Raw genomic sequence first — 19,335 nt, 5'->3', positions numbered from 1 at the left:
TCTGTGCTTGACTGAGCATTAGATACTCACTGCAGTTGTCTTCATCGCTGCCATCAGGACAGTCCCTGAAGCCATTACACTGGAAGCGGCCAATAATGCAGTGGACCCCATTTGCACAAGCAAAGAATGTGGGTGCACACTTTGACTTCATCTTCACTGTGAGGAGGCGAGAGAGAGAAATAAAGAGGGGGAAAAATGTGGGCCTCTGTATTTGGCTGAGCAGTCATTTGAGTGACACACCATTGCATTAAGATTTCTTCTAATACATGAAATAAATAAGCTTGACAAGTCCAACAGACAGAACTTGTGTCACAAACAATAGATACAATACTATCTGCCTATCTTATGAAGCTTCGAGAATACTTTTTGTGCACAAAGAAAACAAAAATAATGACTTTATTCAACAAGTTCTTCTCTTCCGTGTCAGTCTTTGACACTCATTCACGACAACACCGTGTGAGTGCATTCCTCTGCTTGCAAACAATGTGCAGTGCCATCCGGGTTCTACATCAGCAGCACCACACGCAAGCATCGGGGGACTCTCGTGGACGCGTAGAAGACTGACACGGAAGAGAAGAAATTGTTGAATAAAGTCGTTATTTTTGTTTTCTTTGTGCACAGAAAGTATTCTTTTCGCTTCATAAAACTAAGGTTGAACCACTGTAGTCACATGACTATTTTAACAATGTCTTTACTACCTTTCTGGGCCTTGAACGTGGTCGTTGCATTGCAGTCTCTTAAGGGTCAGAAAGCTCTGGGTGTTCATCAAAAATATATTTTGTGTCCGAAGACATTTGTAACATTTGTGTTTCGAAGATGAATGAAGGTCTTACAGGTTTGTGTGTAATTAATGACATAATTTTCATTTTTGGATGAACTAACCCTTTAATGTATGCGTTTTTGACCTTTAATATGAGTGATGTGTTTTAATGTCAAAAGTTCAAATAAGTGAGCAAATCTGTATTGGCCAAAAAATTATTATTGGTGTATCTCTAGTGCAAAATTGTCTTTTTGTCAGTCATTGATTAAGTATGTGCTCAAAAGTTAAGTGTATTATAATTTCTCATATTTGCATCGGTTTGATATACAGACCCTGTTGTATAATTTTAAATGCTTTAAAAAACAAGATGCCTACTTAAAACAGCCTCTGTCACTTTGCCCATTTTCCCACTGACAGGGTGCAGAATAACAGCTAAAAATAATGGATAATTTTGTACAGGAGAAGCTGAAAGAATGGAACTTGGATGTCCTGATACCAAGCTTTAAATGTAAACTTTATTTAGGTAAAATGAAAATGTACTTCATTATAACCCATTGTGCCTCTGGGTAGGCCAGTTTTCTTACATTTTTCTCTTCTTGTCTCTTTTTCTCTTTACAGATGAACAAATTAATAAAGAAACCATCCTGCTGCTTGATAAAAAATCCCTTGAACCAATGATACCAAAGACAGGCCTACATCTGAAATTTAAAAAGCACCTGAGAGAGCTGCTTGTTGTGAGTGAAGAAATACACATTTAAGATTGGATATATCTGCTTTAAGTGCAAAAAGACTGTTGGGGCCAATGTTCGTTTTTTGTTTTCTCACCTAAGGAGAATGCATAATGTACATAGTTCATCAAGTTATTTTGAGTGTGGCCAAGCTGGGTGTCCTAGGAAATTTAATTACAGCAGATAATTTAAGCAACATCTGCTCCAGCACCATGTAGAGGCTGAGACAGAAGAATCCAGCCAGTCAACACACATGCCTGAGACATTGACATTTAGGTCTGAAAGCAGACCTCTGACTTCTCACAGTCAGCCTTTAGAGGAGGAAGATAATGCTGCTGATGACATGGAATGGGATGAGTTAGAGCAGAACACTATCACAGACAGAGTGGCCTTGTTTCTATCAAAGTTGAGCACAAAATCATCTATGACCCTATCTACTGTCAACTTTGTAGTTCAGCAAATATCTAGTCTGGTCTATGATATTGTTGGTGCTTTACAAAGACAGACCATGTCTTTCTTACAAAGGATTCTTACTCCTGAAGGCCAACAGCTGAATCAGCAATTTGCAAATGCAGCTAAACCTTTTCAATGCCTGGATACTGAACACAAGCAGATGAAATACTTTGTTCAAGCTGGGTACCTAGTTCAGCCAGTGGAGCACCCTCTCCCTGGTGTCTCATACACCCAACAAAGGGACTCACAGACAGGGACTGTAAAACAGGTGGCAGGTGTAAAGGATTCCTTTACGTCCACTTCTGAAACTCATTCTTGAGAGTCCAGGAACGATGGAGAAGATAATGGAGTGGAAAAAGAAGCTTAGTGACTCAAACAGTCTGGATGACACCACTGTGTTGAAAACAAGTTCTGTTTTTCCCACTCAGCCCTCTGTTCCTCTTCTGTTGTATAATGGTGACTGTGAAATGGTTAATCCACTAGGCTCCAAGACCTCAATCCACAAGCTGGGATTCATCTATTTCACTGTTAAAGGGATAGTTCACTTTGAAATTCAATTTTGGTATGTTTTAGCTTACCTGAAGGGCATCCAAGATGTAGGTGTCTTTTTTTCCGCAGTAGTTTCAATTTTGATATTTTTAGGTCAAACCGTTCTTGTCTGTTAGTCATATAATGCAGGTATATGGATACTGACTCAAAGAGCTTGCACAAAGTCCAAAATAAAACAGTTCCCCATCGTCCAAATTAAACAATTCCCCATCGTAAGTACACATTGATGGCCTAAGACACGAAACGAGCGGTTTGTGTGAGAAAACGAACAGTATTTATATAGTTTTTAGCTCTTATAACACAGCCGCGTCCAAATGATCTGAGGGCTCGGCGGGTATAGATATACTAGATGTCGCCTTGGCTACGGTTCCGTTCCAATGAACTGCAGTAGCGAAGGCGACATCTAGTGTATATATCTATACCTGCCCAAGGGTGGGTATAGATATATACACTAGATGTCGCTTGGCTACGGTTTCGTTCCAATGAACTGCAGTAACCAAGGCGACATCTAGTGTATATATCTATACCCGCCGAGCCCTCAGATCATTTGGACGCGGCTGTGTTATAAGAGCTAAAAACTATATAAATACTGTTCGTTTTCTCACACAAACCGCTCGTTTCGTGTCTTAGGCCATCAATGTGTACTTACGATGGGGAATTGTTTAATTTGGACGATGGTGAACTGTTTTATTTTGGACTTTGTGCAAGCTCTTTGAGTCAGTATCCATATACCTGCATTATATGACTAACAGACAAGAACGGTTTGACCTAAAAATATCAAAATTGAAACTACTGCGGAAAAAAAGACACCTACATCTTGGATGCCCTTCAGGTAAGCTAAAACATACCAAAATTTAATTTCAAAGTGAACTATCCCTTTAAATGCCTTCCTCCAGATTGCCTTCCAAGTCTGGACTCTCACTTTCTTTTGGCAGTGTATAAGGCAGATGATTAGGAATAAGGATGGCCATCTTTCAGATCTGGTGCAAAGTAATCCAACAGAAGCTGGCCTAAAAAGAGAGATACTTTTAAACAACCTGAAATACTTCCATGTGACAGAAAATGTAGCACCAGTTGCCATGCATGATATCCTTGAAGGAGAAGGTGCATATGAAATTAAATTGGTATTAGGCTCTCTCATCTAACAGAAGGTATTAACCTTAGACCAGGTTAATTACAGAATCACAAGTTACAATTATGGCTTCTGTGACTGTGCCAACAAGCCATCCACAATCCGACCTCAAGAACTAAAAGTACCTGACAGTTCGATGAAGCAGAAAGCAGCACAAATGTGGTGCCTGTTAAGGCTACTAACTTTGATGATAGGAGATCTCATTCCTGAGGGAAACAAATACTGGGAGCTCTTGCTGCTTTTGTTGACCTGTATGGAATATATTTTTTCTCCAGCCTTAACAGAAGATGCAGTATTATTTGTCAGACATCCGAGATTGATGACATTGATGAGCACCACAGCCTTTTCCTAGAACTCTTCCCTGATAGACGTCTTAAGCCAAAACATAATTTCATGCTGCATTATCCAGGTTCCATAAGGAGACTGCGCCCTCTGGTGTACTACTGGTCCATGCGCTTTGAGGCCAAGCATGGTTTTTTAAAAAGGCTTGCCCACGTCACATGCCACTTCAGAAACCATTGCAAAACAATGGCCTTCAGGCATCAAATGTTGCTGTGTTACAGTCTTCTGTCTGAACACATATTTACACATCACAAAAAACTTGGTCCTGGTTGCACTAATCCACTTGCTTCCATTGAGGGATTTGATCAAGTCTGCCACAGATTTGAGCATACTCCATCATTGACTGAAGTGTACATACCCTCTTGGGTGAAAGGGACAGAATATTGTGTCTCATTCTCTAGATGGTGAACCTCAGTTCGGAACAATTCAGAAGATTGTGGTTTTTGAGTCTGTCATCAAGTTCACTGTTAGGAAATGGGACACAGTAGGTTTTAAAAGACACTATTATGCATGCTGTGTCATTCCCACTACTGTCATTGACTCCATTGATGCTTACCATCCTCTCCATGTTGTGAGGTCATACAAGGAAGGGGACAGCAACCACTTTGTGTCCATGTGCTATCGATTGTTTTAAATGTCCTCTTTTCCAACGTGAACTTCCAAGGACCAATGTTTTTTTTTTTTTGGGACTATTTACACACCTGTGCAGAATTTTGGAGATGCAAGCTTTTTTCCTGAATGAGTCTATCTTTAATTCACAATTTTGTGTTTTACCATGCTTTGCGTAAGTATATGTTGAATATATTACAATACTACACTATTTGCAAATTAAGCTAGCATCCAAACACTATTATTTATAGAATAAATGTCAATATGAAAAATGCATGTCATATTGTAGCTTTATATTTGTTACAAGAAATGAAACCATGTCCATGTAGGTAACCATTTTTCAATGCACTTTTAAAGGAGCCATGACTAGAGCAGATCCAAAGTTCCTTACTCAAAGTCCTGGAATGCTCTTTTAAGGTGCTTTTACACTTGGTTCGATTGCCTGGTCTGAAACCGAGTTTGATTACAAACAAGCTGTTTTACTGATGTCTTTCCGTGGTTGAAACACTGACTGAGCAATTACATGATACAGATTTCAGTAAGTCATACTATATTTTTCAACATACCTTCTGATGATCATTCATGTTTATATCATGCTGTAACTAGTAGTAAAGTGGAATAGATCTGAAGCCTTGTTTATACTTTCGCATGACTGCACGCACACCTCCCCAAATGGACGAAGCTGTTATTCTTGATGCGCTCGTCGTTGTACTGTTCTTCGAAACGTCAGGGGGGCGACTCAGAGTAATTGTCCTTTAAACCATCAGGAAGTAGCGGTGAGAAGTAGTAATGCACTCAAAACTCTCATCAGAAGGGACTGTCTACAGTAGTGCTGCAAACTCAGAAGTAATTGAACAGTGTTGTTGTTGTTTTCTAGTGCTATATAAATGCTTCCTTCATTCATACATCATGAATTGAAAGCTAGCACTGAACAAGCTGATCCAAAGTCTTCAGGATTACTAGTAAGATACAGGCAGGTGAGTTTGTTCAAGGTTGAGGCTAAACTCTGCAAGAAAGTGGATGTCAAGGGCCAGAGTTGAGAACCCCTGTGAATGTAGTCGATACATATTGCACGTAACATTTAAGGGCCTCTCAGAGTTCTTCCCAAATTGAGGCCAGACAACCGCAAGCCCTAGTACAAACCATAGGTCCAGGTCTCTGTTTTGGCCAGGGCACACTTGCAAGTGCAGATGGTGAGGTCAGCAGTCTTTATCCTATTTAACATCTTTTTGAGGTGTCCAAGATGTTCTTCCCAGCTGTAGCGATTCTTACACGTGACACCAAATTAATGTAGTGAGTTCTGGTCATACGCCGCTCAGATTGAATGTGAGAGTGTCTGATGACTCATTCCTCCCTTTAATTTCACGTTAACAGTAAAGAAGAGAACAGTTGAATAAATAAAATCATGTAAAATGGAGTGAATTTGTGTCAGCTGAATAATCAGAAGGATTTGTGAGATCCTGTGAGAAGCCTCTTCCTGTACTATCAAAGGAGACCACGGCTGGACTGGCCATTGGGCATACCGGGCATTTTCCCGGTGGGCCGACGTGCTTTTTGGGCCGATACATCTCATAAATACATAATTTTTATTATTATTATTTTTATTTTTTAACAGCCCATAAAATTTGTACATCGGCGGCCCATTCGTTTTGTTTTGCTTTGCTTAATTGGCGGCGCTGGTTTGTGCCGGTGTAATGCATTGGTCAAAAAAAGTCAGTGTTAGTTTTTTTTTTCTGACAGACCAGCCCATGAAACACGTAGATCAGCGGCCCATTGGCTCTTTCCTTGATTGACACTGGGCTGGCCCAATCACAACTTCAAACGAGTGAGCGAGCGTGCAGCAGTGTCAGTGTGTATCTGTCAAAATAGATGGAGAAGAAACGCAAGGAATGTGCAGATAAATAGCGTGAACAAATAGAACCAGGCCCTTAAAACAGACGCTTTATGTGTCAAAATATATGTTTTCTGACCTTCATCAGCTCCAGCGACAGTGATAGTGAGGACGGAGGATCAGGAGAGAGATGAGAGAGTGTAGAGCCTGCGGTAAGCAGAACTAGCCTAACGTTACTTTCAAAACACTTAGGCTATGTCATGAGTGTAGGAACCCATAACCCAGTTACAGATTATTTCCACATCTGCATAGTTGACGATTACCGCAATTCACTAGAAATTTAATGAGAGGCGTTTGTAAACCATGTTTTCTGCCAAAATAAAAGCTTGATGCAGTTTACGTCAAAATAAAAGATCATGTGCTTATCTCTTTCAAGTGTAGAAATTGGTACAAAACTAATTATGAAAGTTTCCTTTATTTTTTAGTGCATTTGTTTTACAAAATATGGCTATTACTGTCATTGGATTAATCCTATAACTATTATTATGTAGTAGGTGTAATGTGAATAGACACTGTAACTAAAAGAGGTTTGAATTTTTCTTTGTTTAATTTGCACTGAATATGGGTTGGAGCTTTTCATTTTGAACTCTCAAAGTGCACCAGATTGATGAATTTAACATTAAAATGCACAAAATTTTCTCACGGGGGGGGGGGGGGGGGGGAATGTAATGAAAAAATAAAATTTTATTTAATGATGAAAAAAAATAAATGTCAAATTTTTACTTATTTCATCTGTTAACTCTCACTCGTTCCTACTCACTCATTACATGGCATTAGTGGTTTTAATGAATAGGAGTTGGTATGCATATAATTAAGGGTGTGCAAAGATGGGTGGTGTTTATGATCATAAAGTGGGCCGATCTGGGCCAAAATGCCCAGGCCGATTTTTTGTCCCAGTCCAGCCCTGAAGGAGACACAAGTGTAATAAATGAATTATATTAAGAAAAAGATAAACAAGAGTATGTTATCTTATGGAAAGACAAACTGTTGCTTCTCTGAAACTAACAAGATGAACAACCTTATTATGCAAACAAAAATGAAAGATTTTGTATTTTGATTAACTGGCATCAGCTTTATAACATCTAACATAAATTAGAAAAACATATACTGATAATATACAACAATACCAAGGTATCTGGAAAGAGGTTTGGCAAAAATAAACAAAAGTATGTTATCTTATGGAAAGATGAACTTTTGCTTCTCTGAAACTAAAAAGGTGAACAACCTTATTATGCAAACAAATAAATGAAAGATTTTGTATTTTAATGAACTGGCATCAGCTTTATAACATCTAACATGAATTATAAAATCACAGGCAGTTTGGCAGTGGTATTTTGGCAGTGGTATTTACGCTCCACGTGGTGAGCAGTCCGATGGCGATGACGTCTTCCACTGGTTGTGCTGGGTGACAATGCTATGGAGAAAGGAGCTGGAATCCATTTCAACAGCCTTGAAAACAAAATTCTGTGGGATGCTGATCTCCTAGAGCAGCAAAATGGTCCTAAAATCTGAAACACGCAGATGAGGTGCTGAAGTAGGCGCAAAAGGTCCTTAACCCTCTGGGGTCTGGGGTGTTTTTGGGGTCCTTGAGATGTTCTGACATGCCCTGACATTTGTGCTTTTTTCAGTTGCTTATAAACATATTAATGGCCAAAAAAAATTACACACTATTTAGCACAAACAGGGCTACCATAATATGTGAGCAACAAGAATGTACATGTCTGCATTTTTGAGAGAATAATGTTTATGCGTGGTTATTGAAAAAACTAAAAACTAAAGTTTCTGAAATAAGGCCACAAAACACATACTAAATATGTGGCAATAAGACTTTTGACTAATGGATTACATCGCCTAGTGTTTTTTCTTCAAAATGATATGAAAATCATCCTGCCTAATCATCCACAAAAAAACGATACATTGATTTTAGTTTTGTGAAACACTTTTAGTTTGGAAAGCCAATATGCGGATGGGGCGTAAACGCTCCAACAGCATCATGCATATGTAGTAGTTCACACCTGGTGAGACTACGTCCCTGCATACTTAATGAGCCATTCATTCAGGTGACGTGTCACCTATAGCTAACTTAAATATACAAGCTTCATAAAAATGATCATTCTAGGAGAAAATTTCAGATGGCATTTAGAGGCTTTTGCATCTGAACTCTTCATATATACACACACACATATATATATGCATGCACATACATACTTTATAATCTTTTCAAAACTAGTCAACGTCTTTCAAAACTAAAGTATACATTTTATCATACGTATTTCAAAGTAAAGGATTCATTAGTTAGTTGATGACTTTATTTTTGACAAAACACATACAATATATATTCCTCATCTCAGTATAGCAATAGAGTTTGCTAAAAGCTGTTCATTCAATACAGCAGTATTTGAAAATCGATCATATTTTGTAAAATTACATTTATATTTGCATTTATGTCAAAACCTAGACACTTTTAAACATCAAAAGGACATTTATTAATATGTTTTCGTGTCAAAATGACAAATAAATAGATTTTCCTATTCAATTTTGCATGGAAACGCTTCCAAGACGCTTGCGTGTCGCGTGAAAAATAGGCGTCGGTTCTATTTCTAGAATGCACGCGTTTTCCACGCGGCTCGTGCCGCGCCTGAGACGCGCGTCTCACACAGGCAGTATGCAAACTCTAAACTGTTAACATGGATGGGAGCCGAAATAAAAACGGACACGCCACGCAGCTGAGACGCTTACGCCACGCATCCAGTGTTTCACCGGCCTTATCCAGCGAATGTGGGCGTTTCACAGGTTTGTATGGATCGCCTCACATTTGCGTTTGAATAGCGCGGTCTCCGTAGGCGGAGTCACATTAAAACTTAATTAGCTGAGATGAGAACGACTGACATCTCTCTCTTTACATACATATTATATAAACTGTGAATATTTGTTTTTTATAAAAATTACTTCATTTGAAAGAAGATAATTCAAGCTTCATGCATGTGTGACTGTATGCCTGTTTGACTGAGTATTCGCTGAGTTACAGTTCATTTTCGGACGCGTTTCAGAATTGACTTCACTGACGGAGAGTAGGCAGAACTCGCATCATGTTTATTTTTCTTTATTTGGCGAAAAGCACAACACTTTGTTTTTATTATGAGCATACACAAAAAAAATACACACTAAACAGGATCGATTGATGTATAACACAAGCATATAAGATAAAAAAAATTTTTTTTTTTTTTTTTTTTTTGCACTCATACGAAAAAAAACGAGCCTATCGCGCCGGCGCGATAGCCGACCTCAGGGGGTTAACAATCTGGAACACGCAGACGAAGGAACCTTGACGTGAAGGTTTAGTGTAAACTTCTTGGAAATGTGTATGCCTTCTGCCTCTGGGCCAGAGAATTGTTATATTTAAACCTTAGGAATAAGTTTCAAGATGGATGAAGCGCAGAAACTGCACATGGACCAATGAGAAGTCCTGTCCTTCCTGGGCTTGGGACTGGGGTAGTCTCCTCACGTTCTAAGAGGAGACTTCTTTAGACCAGTAGACCTTCTTTAGACTATTGGCATTGACAATAAAATTGGGCTCTATATATTCTAAACCTAAATGAGATAAAATAAAATAATTTCTAAATAGGCTAGAAGCTTTCTGGAGAAGGTACCTATGAACCTATGTAGTGATCATAACAGTACCCCCCCCCCTCCCAGTAGGCACGTCCTCGCGCCGTAGATGGTGCAACCGGGGTGCTCGGGAGACCAGGGCGGAGCAGGCTGTGCAGGCGGCCAGGGCAGAGCCGGCAGCTCGGGGGACCAGGGCAGAGCCGGAACTTCAGGCGGCCTTGGTGGAGACGACCCTTCAGGCGGCCATGGCACAGACGACCCTTCAGGTGCCCATGGCGGAGACGACCCTGGCGGAGGCGGCGGCCATCTTGGCCGAGGGCTCGGGAGGCGAGGCGGCGGACATCTTGGCCGGAGATGAGGGCTCAGACATGGCGTCAGCCATCTTGGCCGAAGACAAGGGCTCAGGCGTGGCGGCAGTCATCTTGGCCGGAGACAAGGGCTCAGGCATGGCGACAGCCATCTTGGCCGGAGACGAGGCCTCAGGCGTGGCGGCGGCCATCTGCCCAAACACACAAAATAGCTGTGGCGACTATCATGAGTGCTGTATCATCCGGAACTGTCTCAGGTGCAGCAGCCACCTTGTCCGAAGACACAGGCACGGCTGAACTGGCGTGAAAAGTCTCTGGCTGGGCAGGCATGACGTGAACAGGCTCAGGCTCAGGCTCGGCAGGCATGACGTGAAGAAACTCAGGAACGGTGGTCTCGACTGGGAAAGACTCTGGAAGGGTGGTCTCGACGGGGCGAGACTATGGAAGGGTGCTCTCGACGGGGCGAGACTATGGAAGGGTGCTCTCGGCAGGACAAGACTCTGGATTTGGTGGAGGGGTGTTGGTAGGCTCTGCGAGGCCGATGGTGAATGCGGCGAAATCTTCAAGAGGACAGCTCCCTGGGAGGCGTGCCCAGTCCGGATAGTGCGTTAGGCATGTCAGTTCCAAGAATTCCCTGGTGTAAGACTCCAGCAAGCGGTCCTTCTGCTCCAGGCATAGCAGGGCAACAGCAGGAATGTCCATGGAGAAAAACAAAAGAAAGAAAACACCGCAAAAAATAAACTGATATTGGTCTTGTATTCTGTCACGGCTGAGATGGTTGAGATCAAGCGCACGACGAAGGAGATTCAATAGGAGGAAGGACATGCAGGTGAGGGCCAGGGAGGATGATGGGAAATGTAGTGATCGTAACTAGTGGTCGACCGATATGGGATTTTTAATGGCCGATGCCGATGCCGATATTGAGAAAGCAATCTGGCCGATTGGCCGATATGAGGCCGATACAATACATGTGAATACAGTAAATGAGAGACATAAAGAATATTGGTGAAACTAAATGAACATTTATTGTACATACTATTTATGCAAAATTCTTTTTGCAATAAAAAATATTTACTAAGAAATTAAAATGTAAACAAAAAGGTAAGGTAACACTTCAATAAATAAAGTTTTAGTGCAACTTCTTACATTTACATTTTACATTTATTCATTTAGCTGACGCTTTTATCCAAAGCGACTTACAATTGCTAATTATGTCAGAGGTCGCACGCCTCTGGAGCAACTAGGGTTAAGTGTCTTGCTCAGGGACACATTGGTGTCTCACAGTGGATTCGAACCCTGGTCTCTCACACCAAAGGCATGTGTCTTATCCACTGCGCCACACCACCCCTTCTTGTCTGCTTTAATATTTACAGTCATTTTTTCAGTCACATAAATAATTACTGCTGCTTACTGCAGGTTACAAATAACATTTATCATTAATGAACCAATCTAAACAATATTCATAAATTAATGACAAAATAGTATGTGAGATTACATACATTTTATGTACAACATAGTTAAATATAAATCTCACATAGTTTATTTACACTATTTACTTTAAAATAGTTTAAATAGTTCAACCTTTTTTTAAGGTTGTTTTACTTCAAGTATATTTAAATAATAATGATTTATGTGTTTAGTTTTGCTTGTTTGTTTCTTTAAAACGTTGCAAGCCGTCACATGTATTTGCATGACATACATGAACATATGAAAATGTATACTACACACGATATTACGCCAATCATGGATAAATAAATACAGTTGATAGTGAATAACATTTTCAAGGATTTATTTTCAAATGTAATATTATTACATAGTGTTCTCCTCTCATCCACCTCACGCGACCAACTGATCTGTAATGCACGCGAGTGACGCGACCCAGCTTTTCCGTGCACGCGAGTCCGTTGGAAAACAGCGTCTAGTTTAAATGTAACCCGAGAACAACGCGCGTATCTGAGGAACAGCCAGTCACAGGATTTTTGACTGTTTGTGAGGTAAAATGTTTTCAGTTTTGTTTGAATTCGTTTACATCACATCTGTGACCCCCACTGGAGCTACCGCTGGGCTGCGGATCTGACATATCACGGTACTGTTTGAATAGACTCTGCTGCACGCCGGAGTGTTTTTGTGTGTAACACAATGTAGCGTCAGGTTAGAAAGCGAATGCGAATGGTCATTTACTGTGTCTGTCAGATGTCTGCTTCACTTCTGAGTGGCTTGTTTTACGGTGCTGGGCGGAGCAGAGCGAGTGTATTCAGTTCATTCACGCTTGCTCTGTTCGCGTCAGTGGAAAAAAGCGCTAATGCACAGTCACAAACTGTTTTGAAATATATCGGCCATACGGAAAGATTTATCGGCCGATGCCGATATCTAAAAAATTCCAAATATCGGCCGATATATCGGCCTCGGCGATATATCGGTCGACCACTAATCGTAACACCTGCACTACATGCAGAATAAAGATTGTGTGTCCATGAATTTTTTTTTATTAATTCCTTTTTTCATTTTAGTTCAATCTTGAACATGTTGTATTAATTAATTCCCATTGTGTACAAAACAATCATTCTGGCAACAATACAAACACTACAACAATATTACCAGAGACCTACTATTTATCAAAATCCTCATTTCATTTTACTCCAAGTCCTCCAAATTAATTTAAAATCCAGGCGACAGATGGCAGCAACTGCGTTTGAATGAAACGAGAGAGAGCGCATCTGCGGTGTGATACGAGACATAAATGAAGCACCGGCCTCAAAAATCCGGATGATTGGTCATTATACAGCATTGCTATTGATGACTATTGGGGAATAACTGACTTCATAATGTTGCATATGACCAATCAGAATCAAGCATTTCCGAGCGCTGTATAATAAGAAAAGTTAATTACCATGGCCAGGAAAAAGAAAAATCTTTATATACGATTACACTGAACATTCTGTGGACAAGCAGACTATTTGAATGTAATATTAACTCCGCTACATCAGTTAATTCTTACAGCTAATACCAATATGTATCACAATTAATTATACATAACTCCCTTTGAGCTAATTGGTGCATAAGCAATGATTTTGTGAGCCAAGGCAGGAATAAACATTCATAATTGTCCAGCTCCGTGTGCAGTGAAAGTGAGACTTACGGCAACCCTTCTCGTCACTCTTGTCGACGCAGTCTGGAAAGCCGTCACACTGCCAACCTCCAGGAATACATTTGCCATCCCCACACATAAAGTTTCCTGGAATGTTGCACTCTGTCGTAAAGTTATTTCCAGGAAGAAGCTGGCAATCTGAAAAAAAGAGACGATTGTATTTACAATCTTTATATTGAAGATTATATGACTGGTGAAACCAATTCTAGAAACAAGATTCCAGACACAGGCATCAGTTGTGTAATGCTAAATGAATGCATGGGAATGTAATGTGCTGTAGCATATTGGTGTGTGCAAAATGAAACAACCAAACGAATCCCAAAAGTAAACTTATCAAATAGGCCGCCCCCTCTGCCATCCGTCTTGCTTCTTTTAAAGGCCCAAAGGGAAGTAAGCAGCAGGTGTCGTCGATGTAATCCAGCTAGCACAGGGGAAAACCCCACTAAAGACATGGGTCGTCACAGTCATACACAAATATTATTTACTTATTCAGTGATCTATTTAAGTATTTCGGGTTGTTGTAATCCCATGGTACCAAAAAGGGTGCAGTGTTTAAATTTGAATGGTGGCAAAAGCCAAGGCATTCTCTCTCTCTCTCTCTCTCTGATTCGCTCTCTTGAACTTGGATTGGATTGGCGGAATGGTTCTGTTCTGGGCAAGAACACCCTGCGCAGTGCGCATCCATGCAGCCTAGCTTAGATAAGAGCAGGGAGAGCAGTGATAGGGTAAACAGAACAGAACCAACATAAATGTATTGCAGATATCATGAATGATCATGATTTCTGCTTCCGTCGTACTGTTTCCATTGGCTGTGGAGGTGAAGATGACGACTCCCATGATTCCACACTCCTTCACGGGATCATCAAGCTACGATGCTGTTACTGTTGAATAACATACCTCTGCAGTGAAACGTACCTACTGTGTATTTAAGCACAAGCATGTACTCTAGATAACCTTTAACACTCAAATATGTTGCTAACTTCAACACAGAACGTTGCAACATAATCGGATAGCATAAAGAGCATACAGTTTTAAACAACAGCTTTAAGATAAGCATTGCTGGTACCCAAATAAAGTGGTTTTAGTATGAACTAGTATATCATGAAATATAATAGTATACCACTAGAGGCCTAAAGTATATTTGATAACATTTGCCTTCCATAACAACTAGATAGCCTTAAGAACAAGCTTATTTCCAATAGCAAATAAAGCTTTTAGAACAAGCATGTTTCCAATAACAACTAGATGGAACAAGCGTGTCTGATGCCCAAACAGGATCAACACTTAACTGACTCAACTGAATAGCGACTATTTACTGTCTTTTTAGAGCTGCGACACAGCAGAAAAGATTCCATGTGCACCATGAACGTTATTTCCTTTCTATCACTTGAATATGTGCCTTATGTGCTATATAAATAAAGGCGACCTGACTCAACCGGATAAATTAAAGGGTTCTGTCAGTAATTACTCTCCCTCATGTTGTTCCAACCCCGTAAGACTTTCGTTCATCTTCAGAACTCAAATTAATATAAGATATTTTTGATGAAATCTGAGAGCCGTCTCACTGCTTCATAGGCTTCTAGGCAATTTCATTCTGCCGGTCCAGAAAAGTTAGTAAAAACATTGTTAAAATAGTCCAAGTGACTACAGTGGCTCAAGTTTATCAAGCGACTAGAATACTGTCACGACACACACAATGGAGAGACAACAGATCCAAGTGCAGTTAGATATATTTATTTGGGGTAATCCGTAAAGCGTACTCCAGTCCAGTCAAGGGTCAAATATCATGTGAGCAATCCAACAAGAATAACAAAATACCGGAACAGGCAAGAAACCAACCAGGAAGTGTGAGGACATCTAACAAGGACTCGACAACTAACACAGAAACAGCCAGGGTATATATATACACACAGATCTAACAAGGTGATGGGAAACAGCTGAGTGCAATGAACTGATGAGTGACAGACAGAATGCTGGGAATTGAAGTCAAATGTGAAAGACACCGTGAGAACGAGGACCTCTAGTGACAACCCAGGGAAACACAACCAGACACTGTGACAGTACCCCCTCCCTACGGAGCGGCTACCAGACGCTCCATAACGTAACTACAACACAACACAAGAGTTCAGGAGGGAGGTGGAACAGTGGAGGATCAGGGGGAGGGATGGTGGGCCAGGTCCATGGCGAGGAACAAGGACAGGGGGTGATGGCTTAACTGGCGGCCAGGATGGAGACGACAGTTCATCTGGCGGCCAGGGCGGAGACGACAGTCCGTCTGGCGGCCAGGGCGGCGACGACAGTCCATCGGGCGGCCAGGGCGGCGCAGACAGTCCCTCGGGCGGCCACGGCGGAGACTCTCCCTCGGGCGGCCAGGGCGGAGACTCTCCCTCGGGCGGCCAGGGCGGAGACTCTCCCTCGGGCGGCCAGGGCGGAGACTCTCCCTCGGGCGGCCAGGGCGGAGACTCTCCCTCGGGCGGCCACGGCGGAGACGACAGTCCATCGGGCGGCCAGGGTGGAGACGACCCCTCGGGCGGCCACGGCGGAGACGACCCCTCGGGCGGCCACGGCACTGGAACAGACACCGGCTCAGGCACTGGAACAGACACCACCGGCTCAGGCACTGGAACAGACACCACCGGCTCAGGCACTGGAACAGACACCACCGGCTCAGGCACTGGAACTGGCACCACCGGCTCAGGCACTGGAACTGGCACCACCGGCTCAGGAACAGGAGCAGACACCACCGGCTCAGGAACAGGAACAGACACCACCGGCTCAGAAACAGACACCACCGGCTCAGGCTCAGGAACAGGCACCACCGGCTCAGGCACTGGAACTGGCACCACCGGCTCGGGCACTGGAACTGGCACCACCAGCTTGGGAACTGGCATCACCGGCTCAGGAACAGACACCACCGGCCCAGGAACAGACACCACCGGTCCAAGTGTGTGCGTAGCCCACACACACCACATGGCTGTGGCCATAATGGCCAGTGTCGCGGTCACTGAGGGCTCAGGAACAGACGTCTCCGGCTCCGGCTCAGGAACAGACACCACCGGCTCAGAAACAGAAACAGAAACAGACACAAGCACAGGCACAGACTCAGGAACAGACACTGGCTCCGACTCAGCAACAGACACTGGCTCTGGCTCAGAAACAGACACTGGCTCCGGCTCAGGAACAGACACTGGCTCCGGCTCAGGAACAGACACTGGCTCCGGCTCAGGAACTGGAACAGACACAGACACTGGCTCCGGCTCAGGAACAGACACTGGCTCCGGCTCCGGCTCAGGAACAGACACCACCGGCTCAGGAACAGACACTGGCTCCGGCTCTGGAACAGACGACACTGGCTCCGGCTCTGGAACAGACGACACTGGCTCCGGCTCTGGAACAGACGACACTGAAGGTTTGAAGGGCGTCTCCAGGATCCGAGCTAAACGCCCTAAATAGCCGATCAGTGCCCCCCCGGCCATGAGAATGGGCATCTCCCGATCTGTCTCCGACTGGGCAGACGTGGCTTGAACCATCTCTGGCTGGGCAGATGTGACCTGAACAGTCTCTGACTGGGCAGACGGGACGTGAACAGTCTCTGGCTGGGCAGACGGGACGTGAACAGTCTCTGGCTGGGCAGACGGGACGTGAACAGTCTCTGGCTCGGCAGACGTGACGTGAGCAGTCTCTGACTGGGCAGACTGGACGTGAACCGTCTCTGGCTGGGCAGATGGAACGTGAACAGTCTCTGGCTGGGCAGACGGCCTGTGTCTCCTCCTCCTCCTCCGTCCATGATGGCGTGTCGGTGGCATCGAACTTACCATCTTTGGGGAAGTTACCGTCTCCTGTACGAGCCTGGCGGCTATGGTCTCCTCATTCCTTCTAGCACACATTGAAAAATATGCAAACAAAGAAATCGAGGATCCTTCATCCTCTCCCGGAGGAAAAATCTCGCTACGCGGGATCCACATACCGACCGGATCGTACCCGTACTGCTGGATCTATTAGTGGTCGAGTCCTTCTGTCACGACACACACAATGGAGAGACAACAGATCCAAGTGCAGTTAGATATATTTATTTGGGGTAATCCGTAAAGCGTACTCCAGTCCAGGCAAGGGTCAAATATCATGTGAGCAATCCAACAAGAATAACAAAATACCGGAACAGGCAAGAAACCAACCAGGAAGCAACATGACATCATGACTTTGCGTAAACATACACGCCACTTTCAAGTCAAGTGGCGTGTTATTTATACGCATTTTGAGCTTTCCGCGTGTATGTCCACGCGCGTGTATGTGTACGCCGTTAAACGTCCGAGTGATTCCGCGTGTATGTGTACGCCGTTAAATGTCCGAGCGAAACGGAGGAAAATGTATATCTACATCTGGGGAGCAATATTTTTTTTCCTAGGATGGTAGGGGAACACTCATAAATGGTATTAACCCGAGTGATGGGTAGGTTTAGGGACGCGGTTGGGGTAGGTCATATATATTTATATACAGTAATGTAACGTTAAGTCAACAGCGTTGATAAACACGCTGAAAAGCGATTATGCGTGTTGATAACACGCCAAAAATGGAAATACGAATTGGCGTGTCATACATACGCCATTTCATGAGATCAGTCTGCAGGAAGTGTGAGGACATCTAACAAGGACTCGACAACTAACACAGAAACAGCCAGGGTATATATACACACACAGATCTAACAAGGTGATGGGAAACAGCTGAGTGCAATGAACTGATGAGTGACAGACAGAATGCTGGGAATTGAAGTCAAATGTGAAAGACACCGTGAGAACGAGGACCTCTAGTGACAACCCAGGGAAACACAACCAGACACTGTGACAAATACTCTTTGTGCGAAAAATAAAATAAAAGAACTTTATTCAACTATTCATTTTCTTCAGTGTGTGCCTCTGACGTGAGTTCACGAGACGCATGCGCGAGAACTGAGAAGATGACACAGATGGGTCTCGATGTAGTGTTTACAATGGTTAAAAAGTGTGCATTTCCTGGATGTCCGAATCGTGAGAAACCAAAAAAAAAAGGCCCAAAGGGAAGTAAGCAGCAGGTGTCGTCAATGTAATCCAGCTAGTACTGGGGAAAACCCCACTAAAGACATGGGTCGTCACAGTCATACAAAAATATTATTTACTTATTCAGTGATCTATTTAAGTATTTCGGGTTGTTGTAATCCCATGGTACCAAAAAGGGTGCAGTGTTTAAATTTGAATGGTGGCAAAAGCCAAGGCATTCTCTCTCTCTCTCTGATTCGCTCTCTTGAACTTGGATTGGATTGAATTGGCGGAATGGCTCTGTTCTGGGCAGGAACTCCCTGCGCATCCATGCAGCCTAGCTTAGATAAGAGCAGGGAGAGCAGTGATAGGGTAAACAGAACAGAACCAACATAAATGTATTGCAGATATCATGAATGATCATGATTTCTGCTTCCGTCGTACTGATTCCATTGGCTGTGGAGGTGAAGATGACGACTCCCATGATTCCACACTCCTTCACGGGATCATCAAGCTACGATGCTGTTACTGTTGAATAACATACCTCTGCAGTGAAACGTACCTACTGTGTATTTAAGCACAAGCATGTACTCTAGATAACCTTTAACACTCAAATATGTTGCTAACTTCAACACAGAACGTTGCAACATAATCGGATAGCATAAAGAGCATACAGTTTTAAACAACAGCTTTAAGATAAGCATTGCTGGTACCCAAATAAAGTGGTTTTAGTATGAACTAGTATATTATGAAATATAATAGTATACCACTAGAGGCCTAAAGTAACAAGTATA

The 19,335-nt window shown here is 42.7% G+C and overlaps 1 protein-coding gene across 1 annotated transcript in view; it reads right to left on the bottom strand.

The window, feature by feature from the left end:
• Positions 1 to 19,335, bottom strand: part of ldlrad3 (low density lipoprotein receptor class A domain containing 3) — a 41,993-nt gene that overhangs the window by 12,419 nt on the left and 10,239 nt on the right. Inside the window, exons 2-3 of the mRNA XM_079859035.1 lie at positions 13,521 to 13,667; positions 31 to 156 (exon numbers count right to left, since the gene is read on the bottom strand). Coding sequence (XP_079715161.1) covers positions 31 to 156; positions 13,521 to 13,667 — 273 coding nt within the window. The remainder of the gene's footprint in view (positions 1 to 30; positions 157 to 13,520; positions 13,668 to 19,335) is intronic.

Source organism: Squalius cephalus (genome assembly GCF_949319135.1).
Source record: "Squalius cephalus genome assembly, chromosome: 23".
Lineage (NCBI taxonomy): Eukaryota > Metazoa > Chordata > Actinopteri > Cypriniformes > Leuciscidae > Squalius > Squalius cephalus.
This window is presented reverse-complemented; position numbering and strand designations above follow the sequence as displayed.